Consider the following 21930-nt stretch of genomic DNA (forward strand, 5'->3'; position numbering starts at 1 on the left):
ATGGCGGGGCTGTGTGCGTGTGTCTGCCTGTGTCGGAATGGCGGGGCTGTGTGCGTGTGTCTGCCCGTGTCGGAATGGCGGGGCTGAGAGTGTCTGCCCGTGTCGGAGTGGCGGGGCTGCGTGCGTGTGTCTGCCTATGTCGGAGTGGCGGGAGGGGTGTGCATGTGTCGGCCTGTGGCGGAGGTGTGTGTGTCTACCTGTGTCGGCATGGCGGAGGTGGGTGTGTCTGCCTGTGTCGGAGTAGCGGGGCTGTGTATGTTTGCCTGTGTCGGAGTGGCAGGAGGGGTGTGCATGGGTCCGCCTGTGGTGGGACGGGTGTGTGTGTGTCTGCCTGTGGCGGAGGTGTGCGTGTCTGCTTGTGTCGGAGTGGCGGAGGTGTGTGTCTCTGCTTGTGTCGGAATAGCAGGAGGGGTGTGTGTCTGCCTGTGTCGAAGTGGCGGGGCTGTGTGCGCCTGCCTGTGTCGGAGTAGCGGGGGTGTGCATGTCTGCCTGTGGCGGGGATATGCATGTCTGCTTGTGTCGGAGTGGCAGGAGGGGTGTGCGTGTGTCTGTCTGTGTCGGAGTGGCCTGGCTGCATGTGTCGGAGTGGCGGGGTTGCGTGTGCCCCCCTGTGTCGGATTGGCAGGAGGGGTGTGCGTGTGCCTTCCTGTGGTGAAGTGGCGGGGCTGTGAGTGTCTGCCTGTGTTGGAGTGGCGGGAGGTGTGTGCATGTGTCTGCCTGTGGCGGGGCTGTGTGTGTCGGCCTGTGTCGGAGTGGCGGGGCTGCGTGTGTCGGCCTGTGTCGGAGTGGCGGGGCTGCGTGTGTCGGCCTGTGTCGGAGTGGCGGGGCTGCGTGTGTCGGCCTGTGTCGGAGTGGCGGGGCTGCGTGTGTCGGCCTGTGTCGGAGTGGCGGGGCTGCGTGTGTCGGCCTGTGTCGGAGTGGCGGGGCTGCGTGTGTCGGCCTGTGTCGGAGTGGCGGGGCTGCGTGTGTCGGCCTGTGTCGGAGTGGCGGGGCTGCGTGTGTCGGCCTGTGTCGGAGTGGCGGGGCTGCGTGTGTCGGCCTGTGTCGGAGTGGCGGGGCTGCGTGTGTCGGCCTGTGTCGGAGTGGCGGGGCTGCGTGTGTCGGCCTGTGTCGGAGTGGCGGGGCTGCGTGTGTCGGCCTGTGTCGGAGTGGCGGGGCTGCGTGTGTCGGCCTGTGTCGGAGTGGCGGGGCTGCGTGTGTCGGCCTGTGTCGGAGTGGCGGGGCTGCGTGTGTCGGCCTGTGTCGGAGTGGCGGGGCTGCGTGTGTCGGCCTGTGTCGGAGTGGCGGGGCTGCGTGTGTCGGCCTGTGTCGGAGTGGCGGGGCTGCGTGTGTCGGCCTGTGTCGGAGTGGCGGGGCTGCGTGTGTCGGCCTGTGTCGGAGTGGCGGGGCTGCGTGTGTCGGCCTGTGTCGGAGTGGCGGGGCTGCGTGTGTCGGCCTGTGTCGGAGTGGCGGGGCTGCGTGTGTCGGCCTGTGTCGGAGTGGCGGGGCTGCGTGTGTCGGCCTGTGTCGGAGTGGCGGGGCTGCGTGTGTCGGCCTGTGTCGGAGTGGCGGGGCTGCGTGTGTCGGCCTGTGTCGGAGTGGCGGGGCTGCGTGTGTCGGCCTGTGTCGGAGTGGCGGGGCTGCGTGTGTCGGCCTGTGTCGGAGTGGCGGGGCTGCGTGTGTCGGCCTGTGTCGGAGTGGCGGGGCTGCGTGTGTCGGCCTGTGTCGGAGTGGCGGGGCTGCGTGTGTCGGCCTGTGTCGGAGTGGCGGGGCTGCGTGTGTCGGCCTGTGTCGGAGTGGCGGGGCTGCGTGTGTCGGCCTGTGTCGGAGTGGCGGGGCTGCGTGTGTCGGCCTGTGTCGGAGTGGCGGGGCTGCGTGTGTCGGCCTGTGTCGGAGTGGCGGGGCTGCGTGTGTCGGCCTGTGTCGGAGTGGCGGGGCTGCGTGTGTCGGCCTGTGTCGGAGTGGCGGGGCTGCGTGTGTCGGCCTGTGTCGGAGTGGCGGGGCTGCGTGTGTCGGCCTGTGTCGGAGTGGCGGGGCTGCGTGTGTCGGCCTGTGTCGGAGTGGCGGGGCTGCGTGTGTCGGCCTGTGTCGGAGTGGCGGGGCTGCGTGTGTCGGCCTGTGTCGGAGTGGCGGGGAGGTTGTGCGCATGTCTGCCTGTGTCGGAGGTGTGCATGTCTGCCTGTGGCGGGGGTGTGCGTATCTGCCTGTGGCGGGGGTGTGCGTATCTGCCTGTGGCGGATTGGCAGGAGGGGTGTGCGTGTGCCTTCCTGTGGTGAAGTGGCGGGGCTGTGAGTGTCTGCCTGTGTCGGAGTGGCGGGAGGTGTGTGCATGTGTCTGCCTGTGGCGGGGCTGCGTGTATCCGCCTGTGTTGGAGTGGCGGGGCTGCGTGTGTCCGCCTGTGTCGGAGTGGCGGGGCTGCATGTGTCGGAGTGGCAGGAGGGCTGCGTGTGCCCGCTTGTGTCGGATTGGCAGGAGGGGTGTGCATGTGGCGGAGTGGTGGGGCTGTGAGTGTCTGCCTGTGTCGGAGCGCCGGTGGTGTGTGCGTGTGTCTGCCTGTGTCGGAGTGACGGGAGGGGTGTGCATGTGTCGGCCTGTGGTGGAGGTGTGTGTGTCTACCTGTGGCTGAGGTGTGTGTGTCTACCTGTGTCGGAGTGGCGGGGCTGTGTGTGTTTGCCTGTGTCGGAGTGGCGGGGCTGTGTGTGTTTGCCTGTGTCGGAGTGGCGGGGCTGTGTGTGTTTGCCTGTGCCCGTCTGTGTCGGAGTGGCATGAGGGGTGTGCCAGTGTTGGAGTGGCAGTAGGGGTGTTGGAGTTGTGGGGCTGTGTGTGTCTGCCTGTGTCAGAGTGGCAGGAGAGGGGTTGGCCTGTGTCTGCCTGTGGCGGAGGTGTGTGTGTCTGCCTGTGGCGGAGTGGCAGGAGGGTTGTGCGTGTGTCTGCCTGTGGCGGAGTGGTGGGATGGGTGTGGGTGTCTGCCTGTATCGGTGTGGCAGGAGGGTTGTGCGTGTGTCTGTCTGTGTCAGAGTGGCAGGAGGGTTGTGCGTGTGTCTGTCTGTGTCAGAGTGGCAGGAGGGTTGTGCGTGTGTCTGCCTTTATCAGTCTGCCTGTCTGTATCGGAGTGAGGGGCAACGGTGTGTCCCTCAACGTGTCGGAGTGGGCGTGTGTGTGTGTCTATCTGTGTCGGCGTGGGGGGTTGGGGCGTATGTGTGGGAGGGTGTGTCTGGCCGTGTCGGAGTGTATGGACGTTTGTGTGCCTGTGTTCGAGTGGAGGGGTGTCTGTGTCTGCTTATGTTGGAATATGTCTGTGTGCGAGTGTCTGTGTCTGTCTATTGGAATGGGCTGGGAATGTGTGTTTGTCTGTCTCTGTTGGACTGGGGGTCGAGCGTCTATGTCTGTCTCTGTTGGAGAAGGGGGACAATGTGTGTCTCTGTGTGCATGGGTGGCCGTGGCGCAGGTGTGGCTGGCGATGCAGTTTGCAGCATCTTGCACCTCAGCACCAATCCCATATCCTTTTCTGAGTTTTCCAGTTTCCAGTGTACCTTGAGCAGGAAAGTGAGAGTGGAGTCTTGGCGGATAAGGGGTAAATGTAATTTTCCGCTTGGGCATGGTTAGGTTTCATCTGCGGTGTTTAATATACACAACATTCAGCCAATCAGTGTTAGGTGTCAAAGTATTCGCGCCCTTCAAAAATAAACTCAACAAGAGGGAGAAAATAATAACTAAGCACCACTCTAGGAATGACCGCTGCCAGTTGGATCTAATGTGAGCTGAAGATAGTTGTGAGATGATAACAAAAACGTTTGCCTTTTTTTCTACTAGCCCATTAACTTTGTGGTTTCTCGACATGGGTTTTTGATTGTCTTTAGACACTTAATTTTGCTCCATTTAGAAAATACTCTGGATCTTTTTTGATCTCTGATGGGTGACCTCTCATTTCACATTGAATTTCATTCGTCTCATTTGCCCTCTGCAATTTTGTCAATGTCGCTTTATAATTGCTCCCATGTTTTACTGCTTTATTTACTGTACCACCTAAGCTGATATTGCCATCAAACATGCATGTATAAATGTTTTTCTTTATACATGTATAAATTTAATGCAAATCTGAGGCTGGAAAGATTAATTTTAAACTGGAGACCCATTCTGCACAATTAAATGAAATTAAAGTGGTATTCTTCTTTAAAGTTGGGCAAGTTTATATAGAAACAGTTTTACTTAAAAGAAATTAAACTTTGAAACTGTTTAATACCTTTTTAAAAATATTATTGTCTTCAGCAAAGCTATTACGGAGATTGCTGTTAATTTAACAACAGGAATGGCAGTCATCACTGTGTAAATCAGATGCACTGCAGAGATTCACCAAAGATTCTCAGACTGCACCTTCCAAACCCATGACCATTTCCGTAAGGGCAGCAAATACATGGGAACGCCACTACCTGTAAGTTCCCCTCCAAGACACTCACCATTCTGGCTTATATTGCTATTCCTTCACTGTTGCTGGGTCAAAATTCTGTCAATCCCCCCATAATAGCATTGTGGATCAACTGACAGCAGGTGGACTGCAGTGCTTCAAGAAGACAGCTCACCACCACCTTCTCAAGGGCAACTAGGAATGGGCAATAAATGCTGGCCTGCCAGTGATACCAAAATCCCACAAATAAGTGGAAAAAAAAGTCACGGCTAGTCAATTATGAATCAGTACAAGTTGATAGTTGATTTGAGCTGCTTTTCTATTAACTTTACAAAGACAGATCTTGTGCTTAATGTTCCTGTTGCTTTACTTGCATGCTAATTGCCAATTGCTACTAAGTTGATCATGGCAAAGTCCTTTGGTAGTGTGATCATTTTTGATATTCGGGGATGTATTGCCAATCAAGTGAGCTGCTTTACCTTGGATGGTGTCAGAGCATTTTTGGAGCTGCACTGATCCAGACGAGTGGAGAGTATTTCCTCATACTTCTGACTTGTATCTTATAGATGGTGGTAAAGCTTTAGGAGTTAGGTGGTGAATTACTCGCAAGGTTCCTAGCCACTGCCCTACTCTTGTAGCCGCAGTAATTATTGTGGCTAGTCAGCTTTCTGGTCAGTGGTAACCTCCACATTGTTAATAGGGGATTGTGTATTGCTAAGGCCATTGAATTTCAAGGGATGATGGATAGAGTCTCTTCTGTTAAAGATGGCATTAAAAATCTCTTGTTGCAAGATTATTAATTAACTTCTTTCTCATTGCACAGAAACCAATTTAAAGTAGCCGGTTTCCTACAAGGTTCCTCAACATACTTGTCTGAAAAAACAATCTTATACACACTTCAGGAGGTCACCTGCCACGTTGTTGGTAATGTGGTTTGTTCAATGTATATGAGGATTAAAGTCAGTAATAATTACTGTGGCATTCTTGTTGGATTCACCTTTAAATACCTGTTTACTGCCGTCCCCTAACTTATCACTACTGTTGGTGTCCTACAGGCTAATCTGACCGATGTTTTCTGCCCTTTGTTGTTTCTTCACTCCTGATTCTGCAGCTAGATATCCTGCGCTAAGTCCTTTCTCACTTTTGTGCCAGTTTAATCTTACACTAACAAAGCTATCCCACCTTTTTTTCCTTATGCCTATCCTTCCTTCCAAAGCTTCAAAACGTTTTGGTGCAGAGAGATTGGGTGACTTTGCGTATGAGTTACTGAAAACTAGTATACAGGTACAGCAGGTAATAAGGAGGGCAAATTGAATTTTGACATTTATTATTAATGGGATGGAGCATAAAAGTAAGATGGTGCTGTCACAATGTGCAAGGTGTTGATGAGACTGTCTGTTTGGTACTATGCACAGTTTTGGTCCTCTTTCTTGATGTAATTGCCTTAATTCCAGCGATGACAGGCTTTCGCATGAGCGATTGAACAATATTAGCCTATAATTATTGCAGACAGATAAGGGGAGACCTAATTGAGGTATGTAAGATGCTAAAAGAAATTGATAGTGTTGACATAAAAAGGATGCTTCCCCTTATGGGGCAATCTAAAATGAGGTCATTGTTTTAGGCTTAGGGTGGGGTCAGATTTAAAAGTTGTGAGGAGAAGTGATTTCTCAAAGTGCATTGAATTGCTGGAATTCACTAGCCCAAAGTGTGCTGGATGCTGGAATACTGAATATCTTTGAGGAGGAGATAGACAAATTTTTAATTTGTAAAGGGTTAAAAAGTTGCAAGGAGTAGTCAGCAAAGTAGAGCTGAGGCCAAGATGAGATCAGTCGTGATCGGGTCAAATGACCGAGCAGGCCTAAGGGGCTGAATTAGCTATTCCTCGCTTGTGATGTTCTTATGTTCCTAAAGATTGAATATCCTTAGTTGTTCAGTTGTTAGCCTTGGTTACCTTGCAGCCTTATTTCTGGTATCGTAATCATAGCGTACGTCCTTACAATTATTTACGCTGTTGCTTCAAACTTTAAATGTTTTCACACATATTTTGTACTGTGGCCCAATTTGCTACAAACCCTTTATTTCCACTTTCTTTCATTTTTCTTTTCTGTTTTTCTATACTTCATTTCCATTTTTGTTTCTCTCTTTCTATCTCTCCACACAGGCTCTCATCCCTCAGCTATTCTATAAATACGTTTTATAACTCTAATGGCTCAGAATGTAAACAATTAAGAATATGGATTCTCTGTCTTCCAGATTGTAAATTTTCGGGTACCTCTATTAAAATATAAGAAACAGCCCTGAATTAGTTGACCCCTTGTGTCGCTCCACTATCCAATAAGGTCATGGCTGATTGTCAGCTTATCTCCAAATAAAGCTTCTACTTCTCTCTCAATTAAAGAATTCAAGCAGCTGACACCAAAATTGGAGGTGTAGTGGACAGCGAAGAAGGTTACCTCAGATTACAACAGGATCTTGATCAGATAGGCCAATGGGCTGAGGAGTGGAAGATGGAATTTAATTTAGAAAAATGTGAGGTGCTGAATTTTGCAAAGGCAAATCAGGGGAGGACTTATACACTTAATGGTAAGATCCTGGGGAGTGTTGCTGAACAGACCTTGGAGTGCAGGTTCACAGTTCCTTGAAAGTGGAGTCTCAGGTAGATAGGATAGTGAAGAAGACATTTAGTATCCTTTCTTTATTGGTCAGAGCATTGAGTATAGGAGTTGGGAGGTCATGTTGTGGCTGTACAGGACATTGGTTAGGCCACTGTTGGAATATTGTATGCAATTCTGGTCTCTCTCCTATGAGAAGGATGTTGTGAAACTTGAAAGGGTTCAGAAAAGGTTTGCAAGGATGTTGCCAGGGTTGGAGGGTTTGAGCTATAGATAGAGGCTGTACAGGCTGGGGCTGTTTTCCCTGGAGTGTTGGAGGCTGAGGGGGGTAACCTTTTTAGAGGTTTATAAAATCATGACGGTAAATAGACAAGGTATTTTCTCTGGGGTGGGGGAGTCCAGAAGTAGAGGGCATAGGTTTAAGGTGAGAGGGGGACAAATTTAAAAGGGATCCAAAGGGCAACTTTTTCATACAGAGGATGGTGCATGTATGGAATGAGGTGCCAGAGGATGTGGTGGAGGCTGGTACAATTACAGCATTTAAAAGGGTACATGAATAGGAAGGGTTTACAGGGATCTGAGTCAAGTGCTCACAAATGGGACTAGATTAGTTTACGATATCTGGTCGGCATGGACATGTTGATCAAAGGGTCTGTTTCCATGCTGTGCTACCAACTATCGTCAAAATTCCTCCCCACTACCTTGTTCAATTATTTACGTTCATTAGTCCCATCTTTCAGACACATACCCCCCCACTCCAAAAAAATCAGGAACACATACCCCCTCCCCTATCTTTCATCAAGGACCTATTTGTCATGTTGCTCCTATAGTGTCATTTTCAACTCTTGCAGGGCAAAGAGATAAGTTGAGGTGGAGAGTGCAAGACAAACCTATCTAGTGATATTCCCAGTGACTTCTTCATTCAGATTTTGTACTATTAGAAATTTCAAACAGTAGCAAACAGCTTTCTAAATTCTTTTTCTTTTGAAGTATTTTGAAGGTGTGCAAATCCTGTTTTTGGGAAGCTTCTAGTTGGGAATGGAAAATATGGATAAATCTTGCCTTTTCAAATCTCCTTGCGAGCAGGAAAGTAAAAAGAAACAATCAGGTATGAGCTGACTGAATTGTGTGAAGTGGGATTTAGTCAAATTTATCTCTCTAGTTCTGAAGACACTCAAGCTAGAGAAGACTGTGATATGTAAGTTATGTAATCCTGTACAATCTAACTTTGAAGTTGTCAGCTGTGGTTCCATTAGCACTCTTATCTCAGAATTTAGTTGTTTCAAATTTCTTTCATGCATTTGAGCACAAAATTATAGGCCAGTTCTGCATTGTTGGAGGTGCTTAATTGATGTCTTATCGATGCTCTCAGGTGGATCTAAAAGACCCCATTTCATTGCACATCTTCAGCATCGAGCACTTAACCCTGCTGTCCTGGCCAGTATTTGCCCCTCATCAGTATTGCAATGCTGTCTGAGAGCTTTTCAGTGTTCAAATTGACTACTGCAGTAGCTACACTTCTTAAAACAGACAGCTGGGAGTAAATTGTTTTTTGGATGTTCTGACATGGTTAAAATGTTCTACGTAAATGAAAGCTGTTCTATTTAGAAGTCATTTTCAAATTCTTATTAAAATTGTGATAAAACTGAGCTTTTAGTTTTTCTATGGCTGAAATCAACTCACTAAAGCAGTTTCCAAAGTAGGTCGAGAATTATTTGGTTAAAAATCACACAACACCAGGTTATAGTCCAACAGGTTTAATTGGAAGCACGCTAGGTTTCGGAGCGACGCTCCTTCATCAGGTGATAGTGGATGAAGGAGCGTCGCTCTGAAAACTAGTGTGCTTCCAATTAAACCTGTTGGACTATAACCTGGTGTTGTGATTTTTAACTTTGTACACCCCAGTCCAACACCGGCATCTCCAAATCATGAGAATTATTTGAGTTATCATGAGTTGCTATTTTCGGTATGTTTTAAATTGGTAGTCAATTTCTGTAGCTGAACAAAAGCAATTAGTTCCAGAATTTACAAAGTGCTTCTCAGAGATTACTCTTGATTTATTTTGTTGGTGCAAAGTAGTTTAAGTACTTAATAGGCACTTGCAATTAAATGTGCTTTTGATAAATATTATAGTAATGCACAATAAATGTGAAATTTCAGCACAAGGTCTCAGATATACATAAATGAAATAAACTCTTTATAATCTCTATTTGAAATACTGACAGGTTCTTGGAATGAGTATCATAAATCTTTGGTCATTCCTGCTTCTCCCTTCATGAAGAAGTTAGGCTATGGCACTGGAGTTAATGTTTACCTCATGAAAAGGTTAGTCATTGAATTTTGTGAAATTTTTTGAACTGAATTAAACTCATTATTCCTTGTGATTCACATCTGATTGCATTCTCCAAATGCAAGTTTATGATTCAGACACCAATAGTAGAAATAACTATTATGGTCATACAATAGATTCATGCAACCTGGTTTCTTGTAGACCCAATGTTGTCAAGTTTAGTTTTTGTAGTTGAACTTCTGAAAGTCTTGACAACTGTGTCCTTAAGGATCCTGTTCTTTGTTTTCTTTGAGTTATATTGCACAAAAAAAATGTCCAAAATGTATATTGAAAAGAATTCTTTCTCAAACCAGATTTGATATAATTACAGCTTTGATGGTTTGACTACTGAGCAGTTATTACAAATGACTTAGATCATAGTTAAGTGATACTGCTTTGGTGCTTTATGAATAGCTTAAAAAGAATTCCAAACCTTGCAAAATGTCACTTGTTACTGTACCCTCACATGGAGTATTGTTTGTTGATCATATCGTATTTTTAAATTTTGAGATGCTTGGCTAATTTTCTATTAATTCCGTGAGCCTGGATAGCTTCACATAAAATATCATTATTTAGTATGAAAATCTGGTACATAGTTTGTTCTTTTTCAATACCTTGGTTATCTTTTTATTGCTATTTGTGATTTCCAAAATCAATTTGGGAGCTGTTGAGGCTATTACTGCCTGATTAAGTATTGGCAACGTAAGATGTGCTATGACTTTTTTCCCATCATGAGGCAGCTCATTGGTTAACGCTGCTGCCTCATATTGCTAGGGACCAGGTGTCGATTCCAGCTGTTGATGACTGTCTGTGTGGAGTTTGCACATTCTTCCTGTATCTGCACAGCTCTGGTTTCCTCCCACAATTCAAAGATGTGCGGGTTATAACCATGCTAAATTGACCCGTAGTGTTCAAGGATGTGTAGACTAGGTAGATTACCCGTGGTAAAATGTGGGATTATGGTGATAGGGTGCAGGGTGGAATGCTCTACAGAGGGTCACTGCAGCCTTGATGAGCCGAATGGCCTCTCTTTGTACTGTAGGGATTCTATGAAACTACTAAACCTGTGAAAACATATGGTATTCATAACATGAAAAAGATTTGTCCCTGCATGACTCCAGTATTATCACTGAATTGGAGTACAATAATGTAATTTAGTGATATTGCAGTCATGCTATTTTGCAAAAAATATTGTTTTTAGATCCCCCACAGGCAAATCAAGTTCTCCATGGGCTGTGAAAAAAATTAATGCCAAGTGTAATACAGAGCAGCAAAATATTTACTTAAAGCGACTTCAGCAAGAAGCCAAACTGCTGAAAGATATTGAGCATCCAAATATTGTTGGTAGGTTTGTTTAATGTTTAATGTAGAAAAATCTGAGAAAGCACAATATGAACCTAAGTAATTTTTTTTTAAATCAACAGTCACTCGCTAGTATTTGTACCACATAGAAATTTGAATTATATAGTTCCCTTTAGTATTGAACATTGTACTTGTCTTTTCACACGTCTGTCTCAAAATAATATCAAAGTACATTCCTCCATTTATATCAAACAGCACTGGCCTGATTGAATCTGAATCTGAATCTGAACTGGTTGTCACCTACAATTTGATGTGATGCCTACAGTTTTAATTGGGTGAAGTGCTTCCACATCTATGCTTGGACTACTAACAAAAATTAGACTTTGTAGTGTCCAAAATATTATTGTTTTTCTTATGGATGAGACTCTAACTGGAGATCCAATTTACGTAGTTAAATGGATGTTAACGAATTCATTCTAGAGAGAAGCAAGGAATTCTGATCCAGCTAAAATTCTTCTATCACTGCCATCGCAAACAACTTGAAATTGTTGAATAATTATGGCACGGGAAAGCCATTTGGCCTGTCATGTGTGTGCCAGCTGTCTGCAAGAGTAGTTCACCTGATTCTACTACTCAGCTTTTTACCTGTAGCCTCTTATTTCTTTCTCGAGATAATTATCAAATTCGCTCTTGAAAGGCTTGATTGAAACTTTTCCCATAAAACACTCACTTCTGTTTGAAAAATATCTCTGGCACTGAATTTCTTCCTCAGCACAGTTACTATTATGTACAAACAATGGTTATGTTAGCTTTTGAATGGATAACCCATTGCTTGTTTTATACAGCTCCATCTTACCTAAATTCTAGTTTTAAAAAAAACTGTGGCAACTAATGGAGAGGTTGCAGATGTAAACTTGCAGTTTTATTTTTTTAAAGTAAGGATTAGTCTCATCTTTACACTTCTAAGAAACTGTAGCACTTTTAACTTGATACCTTCTGTCCGCAGGGTACAGAGCTTTTACTAAAGCAAATGATGGTACTCAGTGTCTAGCTATGGAGTTTGGAGGAGAAAAGTCTTTGAATGATCTGATAGAAGAAAGGAAGGAAAATGGCAAAGAACCTTTTCCTGCTTCTACCATCCTGAAAGTAGCTCTGCATGTAGCTTATGGATTGAAGGTATTTTGTTAAATATTCATTTGAGATATATGAGTAATGTATTTGGCCAATATTTATTGCCCAGTTCCACTTTCTCTGGGGAAGATGATGAATTGCCTTTTTGAATTGCTACAGTTATGTGACATCATGTTAGGGAAGAAATTCCACAATTTTGAACAAGTGACAGGGATGTAACATTGATGTTCTGGATAGGAGAAATAATTGTATGGGGTTTGGAGGAAGAAAGTAAATGTGAAGGGATTTTAGGGTCTGGAGGGGAAGTAGAAAAAAGATGCAAAGAGGAAGAGGGAAACTGCAGCTGGAAAATAATTTTTAAAAGTCTGTCAACAAAGATAACTGGAAGTCAGGAAACATAGGATTTGTTACCTTTCAAATGAATATTCAATCTCTATATTCCATCTGTTTATATTCAGGCGCTACCAAATGAGGAATTATGTAATGAATGCTATTGTAATAAACACTGCATAAATAGTTAAATTTAATTCTAAGGTTTAAGATCTGAGATGCAATAAATACAGCTATAACTGGCTAATTAAAATCTTTTAGTTTTATGCATATACAATGGAAATTAATTAGCTGTGATCTCGACAATCTGTGGAAGGTGTTTACGGTAATGACCTTCCATGTATAGGGGTATCAGTTATTTTGGGGAAATCAAACCTTAGGGCCAACCTATGCTTGTTGTCTTGTCCCAATTTAAGTATTGGTGTCAAATAAACTGATACTTTTCTTGTGCAGTATGGCTTTAAGTTTCATAGTGAATTGAGAATTATTGTTGAATTCTAATATTCCTTCTGTGTGGTTAAATGGGAATACTCCATCTATCAGAAATGTTGAAGCCGCACTCCTTGAGATGAGTGGAGTGTTTAATTGTATTGCTTACTTGTTGTTTTGTAGATGGTGTGCAGGTTTAGGGGTCTTAGGCAAGATATTTTGTTGATAATTCATAGCCCATTACCTGCTTTTGTAGCCACATTATTTATCTGGCTAGTCCAGTTAATTTTCAGATGAATGGTGATTCCCCCGGGTGTGGATAATTGAGGACATAGACATGGTTATATTGTTGAACATCGAGGGGAAATAGTTATATTTTTCGTTTGTTTGGGATAGTCATTGCCTTGTACTTAGATGGCATAAATGTTATTGACCAACTGTCACTCCAAGCCTGAATGTCCAGATTTTGATGCAAGTGGGTATGGAATATTTGTTTCATTATAAAGAGTTGGGACTGGAACTGGCAACATGGCAGCAATTAACAGCTCCGCTTTGACCTTAAGGACCAAATTCAATGAAGCAATTTGAAGCTATTTCTGTCTGGGATACTACCCTGAGAAACCTCTGCAGTGATCTTATTGAGCTGAGATGATTGGTTTCCAACAGTAACAGATCTCTTCCTTTATATTAGGTATAACTCCAAATAGTTGAGAGTTTGTCTCTTTTTCAACTTTTTTTAGATTAGTTTTACAAAGGCTCATTAATGCTGCCAGTCATTATCATCCCACATCCAGTGTATTGGTTAAAGTACTAGAGCATTTATTTGAGAGAATAATTTTGTGGCCAGTTCCCGGCACCAGTTTGTAGGTGACATGTCAAGACCTTGCATAAGTGTAGGGTTCACTACGATGGTAAATCCACATAGTTTCTTCCACAACCCCCTGCCCTCCCATATTACATTATTGAATGCCGACTCTTTCATCATACTGTTGCATTTTTTTTTCCTTTTCAAATACTTACTCAATTTCCTTTTGAAAGTTTATCTTTTAATCTACTTCCTTTTGGACAGTGCATTTGGGAATACACTATTTCTTTATTACACCACCAATTATCTTAAATGTGTGCCTTTAGTTACCCATCTGCTGTCACTGGAAACCGTTTCTCCTTACTTACTACGTAAAAGCTGTTAACACTTCTGTGTTTGCCCGTTTCATAAATCTGTGCTTCTGAGGCTCATTCCTTTTCTCATTGTTAACAATCTTTCCAAGTTTCATGGCAGTAACAAACTTTGCAATTATGCGCCAGTTACTGAATGTGTATCAAGTGGAACGTTAGGTTAACTGCATCCCTTGGATATGTCGTCATGTACCTCCTTCCAACTTGTAAAGTAATTGTCACTGCTATTCTCCAACTTCTCACTTCCCCACTTTTATACTCATGCACCATGCTCTTGAATGTCATGGGCTTCTGTTTCGCTATTCTGTGGTAACTTATCAAATTATTTTTCAAGTTCAGATGAACAACAATGTTGAAGGCACAATTTGCACAGGCAAAAATAGAGACATCAGGAGAAATTATTGATCAGAGCTGAATGTCTGGCTGCCAATCGTTCAGTGAGGAATACACAAGAGATTAAAGTTTAAGGAAGTGCAAAGTTTTAGGAGGGGTGAAATTAAACAGTTGAAATCAATGAGTTTGCTCATGGAAAAGCTGCTGCCAGAAATAAATGTCCACACCATGGCAAAATTATTGTAAAACTCCAGCTGCTGCTGCAGTTATGTTTTACGGGATGAAATGCTGCCATCTGTAGCTAGTCTGATCCCCTTGTTCTAGTTCAAAATTACATGCTTGGTTTTTCCAGATTATTTTAAAACTTAAGCAGTTATTAAAATAAATATTCAGGAAGGCTCACTACTATCACTGTGTGGTACTTGTGCATACCTAATAAATCAGGTCTTAGCCAATTTACCCATTTTTCAGAACAAATTTATCTTTTAAAATAAGGACTAGCTAATGTTAGCTGTTATAATACCAGCTGATATTATTACGAGGTAAGTCAATCCCAGATTAAAACCTGGCTTGATAGGGTTTTATCTTTGTTTTGATAATGTGCTCTTTCACTGAAACATAAACATTCGATGCTGTACATTTGAGTTTGATAATAAAACAGAAGCTTTCTAATGCAAATGATGTGAAGATAGAACAGAATAAACCAATCTATTTCGGTATAACACAAATTTAATAGACAATAAAATACAATCCTATTAACTGTAACAGTATCAATTGCAACAGCCTTTTAAAGTATTCTCACCAGAGAGAATTTTCTCCTGTTTCACATCTATGGAGCTTAGTTTAACTTGGGTTCAATTCCTATCTTGAGAATCTGTTAGTCTTGCATCTTTGTGCAATTTAGATTTCCTCAGTCTTAAATAATCCTTTCAGGGTTTGGTCTGCAAGTTTTAAACTAGCCTCCTTGCACTGAGGTAACCAATTTCTTAACGGTCTTAAAACTCAGAAGCAACTGTTTTACACATCTAGCTTCCACCATGATGTCTGCAAACTTCTCCAAACTGAAACTTTTTTCTCTCTCTCAAGGTGTGTGTGTTTCTGTTGAGTACAAAAACACCCAGAACTTTCTATCTGAAAAACTAGTGCACAACACTCTTTGCTTCATTTGCTTGTAAACTCTCTCAATGTAAACAAAACCATGTTATTCTTCAGGAATTGTCTCTAATAGTTTGTTTTCAAAGAAAACACCAGCTGTAGAAATACTTGTAAGTTAAACATAAAATGCCTTCAAACACCTCACTGGCTCAATATTCATATATCCAAAATAAATGATATTAAAATGTATTTAAATCATACATCTTAAATTACAGTTACAATCTTGCTTTTCTAAAATAAAAATCCTTTTTTGGATTAAGGTTGCTGATGTTATTAATTGAGTAAATGAATGCTATACTAATGTATCCTTTCGTGACTAAGCTGATTAAAGTGTCAAGACATAGATAAAAGTATGTCTTCAATTAGATTAATGGACAAAATGTTACTGATGGTATTTGAAAAGTCTATAGGATTGTTGTGTCACAGTGGTAGTGACTCTATCTTTGAGCCAGAAGATCTCGGTTTAAGGTCTCCCACAGCTCAGGAAATCTGGAATAACATCTCTGAACAGATTGATAGGGAAGTATAAAATATCTGATTCATGATGGATAAAGTACTGGATTTCATAAAATTCACAATTCTGTACCAGACTCTGGCATTATAAATATTGCAATCATAATATAATGATTAAAACTAGTTTATGAAACATGCAATTCCAGTTTAGTCTTAAGTCAGTGTTATCCATTCATTTTTAGCTTCCTAATTCATTTTTGTGTTCTCCGCAATGACCTTTTGCCAATCCAGTTTAAAAATACTGCTGACATGTCCAGGAGCAGTTCCCAGTTAATTATCTGTTTTGTAAATTATTACTCAACTTGCTCATCCCTTCCCTTTACTAATATTGTAGCTATTGTCAAATCATTTCATTACCATTTATCATTTGTTCTGCATTTTTCATTTTATGTATTTTTCTAACACAGCCACTTAACTTGCAAAAATAATGTGCTTTTGCTCCACTTCAAGATGATTGCCTGCTATGTCATACAGCTGCTGTGTGTTTAGTTCAGGTACCTTTGCAGGTCTGCCCATTTCATGAGGTAGATGAGGTTAACATTTAATAATTTTGATTTTTTTCTTGTTAATATATTGCATCATCTTTCTTCCTACAGCCTTGCATATTGGTAATTTATTAAAATACTTCATTTTAAAAAGAATAAACATTGAGATTTCTGTGTTCAATAGCAAGATCAAAAGTTTTGTTTCAAAAGTAGTTTACTTCATGGAGAATTCTCAACCTCCGCCTGTTTTTATTTCACTAGCAACATTTTAATACTACATTTTTACACTGATAAGTGCATTTCTGCAGAATTATTACTCTTAAATACTTATTTACTTTTGAAACTTTCAGTATCTGCATAATGAGAAAAGACTCTTGCATGGAGATATCAAATCTTGTAATATCGTCATTAAAGGAGATTTTCAGACCATTAAGATCTGTGATGTTGGTGTTTCACTCAAATTAGATGAAAACATGCAAGGTATGTGACAGTTCCCTTATCAACATTGGTAGAAATAAATTAGCAGGATGGACTAATTATTTTTTTTGTCCCACTCCTCCACTACCACAACAGTGTATGAATTTAAGGCAGCTGATATTGCCAATTATAAATATTAGACTGTATTAAAAGCCAGACTGCATGCCTCCTTGAATTAATACGTGAAGAATTAGTTTTACTGTAAAAGACCATATTGTGCAGAGTTGTAAAAATTAACAAAAGGTGTGTAATGTGCTGCTTAAAATCTTTCAATATTCTGCAAGGGCAAAGGTGTAAAATTTGCTTTTTTTTTAAAGAACCTTGTTCAGATACAAAAGAAAAACCGAAAGCACTGTGGATGCTGTAAATCAGAAACAAAAAGAGGTTGCTGAAAAAGTTCAACAGGTCTGGAGGCACCTGTGCAGAGAAATCAAAGTTAATGTTTCAGGTCCGGTGACCCTTCCTCAGACCTGTTGAGCTTTTCCAGCAATCTCTGTTGTTGTTCAAATACAGTTACGTTCAGAAAGTAGAATTATTCAGATTGTCTGAATGCTGCTCTGCAGCCAAAGTCACTTTCCACACAAGCTATTGGTACTGGAGGTTCTCCCTTGATCAGGTATGGCTGGTCATATTCTCTCTGGGAATAGTGATGTTGATTCAAATTTTTCCTTCAAGAATCTGAGGTGATGAGGTCTTCCAGTAGGTTGAAAGAGATTTTGGAGAAAGGGAAAGCAAAGGTGTGATACTCTAGACAGTTTCTTTGACTATTCAAATCCAATATGTTTTGCTCCGGAAACTGGGTATGTGACATCTCTTTAAAAGTGTTGTAGATTTGGTTACTCCATTTAAGCAGCTTGCAATCTTTGTAAATGCAATATTTTTCTGCTGCTGTAACCATGTCCTTTTGGTTTGAAAGATCACTTTCAGTCAATAATATTCTAAATCAGTGAATCAATCCATCCATCCAATGACACAAGTTAATATCATTAATAAAATGATTTATCAGGAGTTTTTCATCACAATGACATTTTTGTTAAATGTGGCAAATTTTAATACTTGTCTAGTTGCATCTTTTCTCCTTTTTTCAAATTTTGTGTTCTCAATGCAATCACATATTTTCACATAATTGAAAGTGAAGTCACATGGTGTGCAGGGTATTCTAGCTAGGTGAATAAAGAACTGGTTGAGTAACAGGAGACAGAGTAATATTTGAAGGGAGTTTCTCGAAATGGAGAAAGGTGACCAGTGGTATTCCACAGGGGTCAGTGTTTGGGCCATTGTTGTTTGTGATATACATAAATGATCTGGAAGAGGGCACTGTTGGTATGATTAGCAGGTTTGCAGATGACACGAAGATTGGTGAAGTAGCAGAAAGCATAGGGGACTGTCAAAGAATACAGGAGAATATAGATAGATGGAGAGTTGAACGGAGAAGTGGCAGATGGAGTTCAATCCAGGCAAATGTGAGGTGATGCATTTTGGGAAGTCTAATTCTGGAGCAAATTACATAGTAAACGGAAGAGCCTTGGGAAAAGTTGATGAGCATAGAGATTTGGGAGTTCAGGTCCATTGTACCTTGCTGCACAGGTGGATATAGTGATCAAGAAGGCACATGGTATGCTTGCTTTCAACAGATGGGGTATTGAGTATAAGAGCTGGCAGGTCATGTTAAAATTGTACAAGATATTAGTTCGGCCACATTTAGAATACTGTGTTCAGTTCTGGTCGCCACATTACCAAAAGGATGTGGACGTTTTTAAGAGAGTGCAGAGGTTTACGAGGATGTTGCCTGGTATAGAAGGTGCTAGCTATGAAGATAGGTTGAGTCAGTTAGGATTCTTTTCGTTAGAAAAAAGGTGATTGAGGGGGGACCTGATTGATGTCTACAAAATCATGAAGGGTATAGACAGGATAAGTAGAGATAAGCTTTTTCCATGAGAGGTCACGCTTTCAAGATGAGAGGTGAAAAGTTTAAGGGAGATACACGTGGCAAGTACTTTCCACAGAGGGTGGTAGGTGCCTGGAACGCGTTGCCAGCAGAGGTAGTAGACACAGGCACGGTAGATTCATGTAAGATGCGCTGGACAGATGCATGACAGAGCAGAGGCACACAGATGCTTAGGAATTGGGCGACGGGTTTAGACAGTGGATTTGGATCGGCTCAGGCTTGGAGGGCCGAAGGGCCTGTTCCTGCACTGTAAATTTTCTTTGTTCTTTGATCAAACCATTTTGATTTTATGGTGCTTGCAGGAACAGTACACTGCATGTAAATTGTATTAAATTATTGATATTAAGTTTTAAGATATTTAAGCTCAGGTTTAGGTTCTGGATGTAGGTTTGCTTGCTGAGCTGGATGGTTCATTTTCTGGTGTTTCGTCACCATACAAGGTAACATCTTCAGTGAGCCTCCGGACGAAGCACTGCTGGTGTTTCCTGCTTTATATTTATATGTTTGGGTTTCCTTGCGTTGCTGATGTCATTTCCTGTTCTTTTTTAGATTAGATTAGATTCCCTACAGTGTGGAAACAGGCCCTTCGGCCCAACTAGTCCACACTAACCCTCCGAAGAGTAACCCACCCAGACCCATTCCCCCTAACTTATGCACCTACCTCTATGGGCAATCTAGCATGACCAATTCACCTAACCCGTACATCTTTGGACTGTGGGAGAACACCGGAGGAAACCCACGTAGACATGGGGAGAATGTGCAAACTCCACACAGTCGCCCGAGGCTGGAATCAAACCCGGGTCCCTGGCGCTGTGAGGCAGCAATGCTAATCACTGAGCCACCGTGCCGCCCCGCCCCAAGATGGGATCCAAATCAATGTGTTTGTTGTTAGAGTTCCAGTTGGAATACCATGCTTCTAGGAATTCTCGTGCATGTCTCTGTTTGGTGTGTCCTTCCTCATCCAAATGTAAGGATACTAGTGAGAGAGGGTCATGTCATTTTGTGGCTAGTTGATGTTCATGTATCCTGGTGGCTAGTTTTCTGTCTGTTTGTCCAATGTAGTGTTTGTTACAGTTCTTGCACGGTATTTTGTAAATGACATTAGTTTTGCTTATTGTCTGTGTAGGGTCTTTCAAGTTCATTAGCTGCTGGTTTAGTGTGTTGGTCGGTTTGTGGGCTATCTGATACCAGGAAAGACACCACTTTGAAGTATGGTGACAAAACATCTGAAAATGAACCTTCCAGCTCAGCAAGCAAACCTACATCCATTGTTGCTGTTCTTCAACTCTGATATTATTTAGTTATCTTCATTATCCATGAAGACCAAGGCATATTTTGAACAGTTTGGACTTGAGGGAGTTCCTAGTATTTGCAATTAATTTCAAAATTAATAGATCTTGTAAAGAAAAGAGCTGATGTGTTTAGGATTTCATGCTCAATATTGTGCTTGAATGCTGTCAATCTTTGGAAACTGCTATTTATGTCACTTTTAAAGTTTATTCTGCCTAATAATAAAAAAGCTTGGACAGATTGACCATCTTTTGTGAGTGTTAGTCATTAGCGGGGTTCCTGAAGCAGGATTTGTTTTGAACATAATTTTGCTCTTCTCCGGTTTCAAAATATATTGACTTAGTAGAAAGGAATGTTCTGTCATCTGTTATTGTTTTTGGTCTGTAGAGTGTTTGTTTTAAGTTGGCTTAAATACAAATGCATATTCAGTTTATAGTTCATCTGAAGTGCTAAAATGTTGAGGATATCCCCAACCATGAGAATAGGCTAAAGGGGAAAAAGACTGCTTGTGCACAAGAAAACTTAGCTTAGTTCCACCTAATTAGCTATCTCTTTACTGTCTCACAAGTGTTGTCTCCACTATACCCAATCCATTCTAAGAACTGTGAATGCTGTAAATCGGTGACAAAAATACAAATTGCCGGAAAAGCTCAGGAGATCTGGCAGCAGCTGTGAAGAGAAATCGGAGTTAGCATTTTGGGTCGATTGACTCTTCATCAGAACTGTAGTGTAAAAGTAGTGTAAGGTGTTCTGAGGGTCACTTTACCCAAAATGCTAACTCTGATCTCTCTCCACCAATGTTGCCAGACCTGCTGAGCTTTGTCAGCAATTTCTATTTTTGAGGCTATTCCATGCATTTGATCACGTTTAGTGTATGCCCACATCCTACTGTTATTCTTTAGCTCAAAGGTGTTCCAAACACTTATTTTCTAAGGTGTTAACTTTGTTTTTAGTGTTTCCCCCTCATTCCATTTTTCAGTTTTTACTCCACTCAGTCCTGTTAATATGGGATAAGCCTTGATTGATGTTCCTTCTGTCAGGCTCTGGTGCTGGAACGCCTCCTTTAAAGTGTTGCTAACAGTTTTAAGGTAAAGATTTATATAATTTCCGCATCCACAGTGTAATTTTAAGATTTATTTTCCAGTAAGTGATCCTAAAACATCATACATTGGAACTGAACCATGGAAACCAAAGGAAGCTCTGGAAGAAAATGGCCTAATTACAGACAAATCAGACATCTTCGCCTATGGCCTTACCTTATGGGAAATGATGACTCTTTCTATGCCTCATATAAATATTTCTGAAGGTAAGCTTGCACTTTTCTGGATTTCCATATAATTCTTTAATGATGTGGCTATTTCACTGAATGGATCTGAGAATTAGTATATATAGTTTTCTGTGACTTTTCATTTATTAAACTGAATGGACAGAAAATCATGGACTATTTCTATTATTCCCTGTGTTCCATCCATTGGGACTTGTGAATTAACCATATCAATATCATGACCAACAGCTAAACTGTATGTATATATGAACGAAAAATGAACTGGTCACTCAGCCCTTCAAGCCTGCTCAATCTTTCAATATGATCACGGCTGATCTCCTTTCAACCTTGACTTGACAACTTTGCATAGTTCCAGTAATCTTTCAACCCTTGGTAATCACCACTCCCTTAAACATATTTAAAGATTATACATTTGAGGAACGGAATTCCAGAAAAATTCTTTCTCTCTTGAATAGGCGACTCTTTGTATTTAAAGTATGAACCCTAGTTTTAGATTCTCCCCCGAGAGTAACATCCTTTCCATATATGTCCAGTCAAGTTTCTTCTGGATCTTTTTAGTTTCAATTACATCACCTCCAATTCTTCCAGAGGATATTAGCTTAAATCTGTCAAGCCTTTGCTCAACACAATCTGCTTGTTCCAGGTATTAGATTGGTAAACCTCCTCTGAATTGCTTCTGATGCATTGACATCCTTTTGTAAGTATGGTGATCAGTACTACACACAGAACTCCAGATCTGGTCTCACTA

The 21930-nt window shown here is 42.1% G+C and overlaps 1 protein-coding gene across 3 annotated transcripts in view; it reads left to right on the forward strand.

The window, feature by feature from the left end:
• The window catches only part of pbk (PDZ binding kinase), a 55974-nt gene that overhangs the window by 31308 nt on the left and 2736 nt on the right, over positions 1 to 21930 (forward strand). Inside the window, exons 1-8 of one of the 3 annotated variants that reach the window (XM_087981379.1) lie at positions 3598 to 3735; positions 5208 to 5308; positions 7990 to 8107; positions 9225 to 9324; positions 10530 to 10672; positions 11637 to 11806; positions 16533 to 16662; positions 21042 to 21203. In XM_087981379.1, coding sequence (XP_087837505.1) covers positions 8038 to 8107; positions 9225 to 9324; positions 10530 to 10672; positions 11637 to 11806; positions 16533 to 16662; positions 21042 to 21203 — 775 coding nt within the window. In that variant the 5' untranslated portion in view covers positions 3598 to 3735; positions 5208 to 5308; positions 7990 to 8037. Of the gene's footprint in view, positions 1 to 3597; positions 3736 to 4250; positions 4412 to 5207; positions 5309 to 7989; positions 8108 to 9224; positions 9325 to 10529; positions 10673 to 11636; positions 11807 to 16532; positions 16663 to 21041; positions 21204 to 21930 lie in introns of those variants that run through there. The other 2 variants (XM_087981382.1, XM_087981388.1) reach the window with 2 other exon arrangements.

The sequence above is a fragment of the Chiloscyllium plagiosum genome, unplaced genomic scaffold, assembly GCF_037043375.1.
Source record: "Chiloscyllium plagiosum isolate Xiang-an unplaced genomic scaffold, Cpla_swu_hap1 HiC_scaffold_3, whole genome shotgun sequence".
Classification (NCBI taxonomy): Eukaryota; Metazoa; Chordata; class Chondrichthyes; order Orectolobiformes; family Hemiscylliidae; genus Chiloscyllium; species Chiloscyllium plagiosum.